The following is a 4,092-nucleotide window of genomic DNA, read 5'->3' on the forward strand; positions in this document are numbered from 1 at the left end:
CCACCTGTTTCCCCCCCCCCCCCACTCTCTCTCTCTCTCTCTTTTGCCCTCCCCCCCACCGGCTCCGACCCGAGGGCCGCATGGCTTGGAAGCCGCGCGGACCTCGGCTCCTTCTCTTTCCGGCTCTCTCCCACCCCCTCACTGTCTCCGAGGCACCTCGCACTCTCTCTCTCCCCACCCCCCGGCGGCGCGGCGACGTTCCAGAGCGTCCCCTGCGCACGCGCAGGAGACGCTCTTGCACTTTCGGGGGGATTTAAATATCCCCCCGAATTTTTTTTCAACTTTTAGTATTTTTGTGCACACGTGGGGACTGGCCCACGTGTGCACAAACCTGCCCCTGCCCCCCAGGTGACCCCGGAGTGCTGATTTAGCGATCCGCACTCACGGGGCCACTTGACTATTAGATATATAGATATGAACACAATTAAGAGTCTATCTGTCAAGTACTGCTTATAAGGCTATTGCCTTAAGCAGAAGTTAGAACCAAAAATTATTTTAAAAGACCTTACTCAGTATTATTTCTCTTACACCTGATTATTGCGCCTATGAATTTTGCCACTGAGGAGATGACATGATCATTTGCATCTGATAGTAGCCATGACACCTGGGCTCACACATTTAGCAATTCTGTATTTTTAAGTAAAAAGGGAAAGGTAAAGATTCCCTTGCTCGAAAGCTAGTCGAATCCAACTCTAGGGTTGCGGTGCTCATCTCCGTTTCAAAGCCGAAGAGCCAGCACTGTCCGAAGACGTTTCCGTGGTCATGTAGCCGGCATGACTAAACACCAAGGCGCACGGAACGCTGTTCCCTTCCCACTGAAGTGGTCCCTATTTATCTACTTGCAATTTCTTGCTTTCAAACTGCTAGGTTGGCAGGAGCTGGAACTAGGGATGGGAGCTCACTCCGTCATGCGGCACCGGGTCTTGAACTGCTGAACTACCGACCTTCCACAGCCTGCAGTTCAGCATCTTAACCACTTGAGCCACCGCAGCTCCATTTTTTTTTTTAAGTAAAGGGGTGACTGAATTAGCCCTCAACTCATTGAGTATAGGGCATCCTACAATCATGTTCCATGAGTTTGGTTTTATAATATGAGCATCTGCATGTTCTGTTACAGTATGATTGTTATATGTGCTCTCCAAAACCACCATGGGAAGAACATTCAGTCTTGCCAAATTGCCAGAATAAAAGCTCTTCTTAGTTTTGGGACTGTGAATTGATAAAAATATTTTGGCAGTTGCCTCGGGAGGGACATGACCAGAGCCTTCAATGACCGTGAAGCAGTAGTGGGTTCCTCTCGGGTTCCATATTGAGCAACAAATCATTAATAAAGCAATGTAACTGTGTGTCCGTGCAATATGTTGCAATGCCCATCTTGAGCAATGCTCCCTCTAAGATGTGGAGTCTTGTGAGCAAAAATTCTACTTTGTGAGCTACTGGCATTAAAGTTGTGAGCGAGCAGTTTGGCTACTGCATAAATTAGTTTGTCCTGGAGCCCTCCTTCCTGAGCGAACATGAAAATGTGTGAGCTGGAGGCTAAAAAACTGTGAGCTAACTCACAATAACTCAGCTTAGAGGGAACACTGATCTTGAGTAGTCCCCCTGTATTACTGTCGCCGCTGTGGATTTGACAGACGCCCTTAAAATTGTTTTGCATTATCTCTGTGCAATATGATATTGAAAAAAGACTTCTTGTGAAATCTGCAGCGTCCTCCTTCAAAGCTGATCTTAAAGTTGCCAAAACAGAGCTGTGGTATCCAATCTGCGGCTGAATATTGGCAGCTTTGGTGTCTCTGTGTGCTTTGAGTCCACCCTCTCTCATCTTCTTCTTTGGCCTGAGATACACAGGCTTCTGCCGTGCTCTGTGCATTTGGAGTGCGTAAGGTGGTTTGGGGAACTGAACCAGCAGAAGCTGATAGCCCAGTAGGCTTCAAGATCCCACTCTGAATTCACGTGACTGTGCGTTCTTTGTTCAGCGTGACAGTGATGTGCAACCACAGTGTGTATTGACCGATCTCTCTCCCATACTTTCCACAGGCTTTATTGTTTTGATTGGCATTCTTGGCCAACCTAGACTCTCCCTCCAGGCAAAAAGGCCACATGAGACTCTAAATTAGCAGAAAAATATGAGGAATATGAGCAAATTCCGCATAGCTTTCTTCTGGATGTGAAACTACATGCTTCAAGTAATTGGTGCCCCGCAGGCCCTTTGCTGTTGTATGGCATGAGTCAGAATGTGTCTCTCTCTTCTGGTTGGGTAGTGGGAGTAATTATGTTTTTGTATCACAACACCCTGTTTGCCACCACTGAGTGAATCTTTTTATGGAATGCTGAGAGTATAATTTATTGATGATGGAAAATATTAAATCCTGGGTCTAACGTTTGCCTTAAGCTTTGCTTGTAGGGAGACCACCGTGAGAGAGGACAGAGCGGATGCAGGCAGCTTCAAGTCCTTTGCTTCTAAGCAAGAACACTGCAGCACCACAGTTAGTGGGAGTTATTGTCTTTTTAATAATTTCATTTCATGTTATACAGAAACACAGTCTCAGGGTGTGTGTGTGTGTGTATAAATAAAGCAGGATCCAGCCAGGAATGACATCGTATGATAATAGATGAGAGAACAAGAGAGGCAGGATATAAATGTCCTGAATAAATATTTAAATGGGGGAAAATGTGAATTTAGATAATTGTAAGAGAAATCATCATCCAAATCCTATTATTCTGTCTAGGAAAGTACATTTTTGTTTTCTAACTTGATGCCTTTTTCCATTAAGGTAAAAGCCCACCTCTGGTAAATCATTGGATTGAGGACCTTCAAAGTCTGTTGATATTTGAATGCATAGACAGACATTGCGTATGGATTTGTTTTTAGACACTGGGAAACTTTATAGAAACTTATGCGTAGATCTGCCACCACTGTTCTATTTTTGTCTTATCTTTATCTTATCTTTTCCCCTCTTTATTTTTTTTTAAAAAATCTTATTTAGTTCCTGGATTTTAAGTCCCCCACCACCACCTTTGTTCTTTTTTTCTGGGCATTGTTTTTGGAAATAAATAACATTATTTCTTTCTTCCATTTAGACTGTAGAATTATCAACATTATATCTGTGGCTCTTACATGATCCATCTTGAAACCGAGATATTTCTTAACTTAATTCCACAGTTATAAGCCAGTGGGCAGTGTATGCCATCCACAACCTCACTGAACAGAATGAAAGAAATCAAGAGCTAATCTCCCAGATGGAACGGCAGGGACTGGCCGATACTTCCATCCTGGAGAAGATAGGACTGAAAGTGGAGAAGGAAGATCAAAAGTTAATTCTGAGATCTATCAGAAAAACACCAGATCTCTGACATGTGAAGTTTCTTTTCTTCACCCACTACAAACATTGCTTTGTGAGCACTTCAGAAAGTTTTCAACCAGCCTATTAGAACCATTTTGCTGAAGAAATAAAAGCCAGAGATTAAATCATCACTTAACCCTTTTTAACCTGAATAAACTTGTAAGTATGAAGTATACTATATATTCCAGACTGTGGTTATTTGCTCCACCAGGGCCCCGGTCACACGGGCAGGAAACTGCAGAGGAGAAGCGTGGCTGTTTGCCCTGGGGCAAACTACTGCGCAGTTACGTGATCAGACCTCCTGTGGAGGTACCGTGGAGGTTCCATGGCAAGGGAGAGGTGCCGATCACAGGACAAGCCGGCGCGCAACGAAGAAGCACGCGCCGCGGCAAACTGTTTTTTATTTTTGTGTACATGACAAATGCGCATGCTCCGTTGGGTGCACATGCGCATCCACAGAGACTTGGACAAAAAAAACACACCTTATTTGCAAGGGGACATGGGCGGGCGCCGGATGCCTCCGGAAACGCGATCAGACGCCCGCCCTTGCCCCGCAGTTTCCGGAAACTAGTACCTCCAAGGTACTAGTTTTTTGCCACCCAGTTTCGGCTGGAAGCCTCGGTTGAGCCACAGGAGTGCTACGCTTCCCAGATGTGCTGGTGAGATCGCGCCCGAAAACTCCGGCTGTTTTCCGTCTCACTTGTGTGGCTTCTGTTACGTGTGACCGCAGCCCAGGAATGTTTTCAGC

At 45.3% G+C, this 4,092-nt stretch overlaps 1 protein-coding gene across 1 annotated transcript in view; it reads left to right on the forward strand.

The window, feature by feature from the left end:
* The window catches only part of ATXN10 (ataxin 10), a 103,382-nt gene extending 99,780 nt beyond the window's left edge, over nt 1-3,602 (forward strand). Inside the window, exon 11 of the mRNA XM_015405450.1 lies at nt 3,164-3,602. Within this exon, the coding sequence (XP_015260936.1) occupies nt 3,164-3,354 (191 nt within the window). The 3' untranslated portion in view covers nt 3,355-3,602. The remainder of the gene's footprint in view (nt 1-3,163) is intronic.
* The last annotated feature ends 490 nt before the right edge of the window (nt 3,603-4,092 follow it).

This window comes from Gekko japonicus, unplaced genomic scaffold, assembly GCF_001447785.1.
Source record: "Gekko japonicus isolate JY-2015 unplaced genomic scaffold, Gekko_japonicus_V1.1 scaffold1628, whole genome shotgun sequence".
Classification (NCBI taxonomy): Eukaryota; Metazoa; Chordata; class Lepidosauria; order Squamata; family Gekkonidae; genus Gekko; species Gekko japonicus.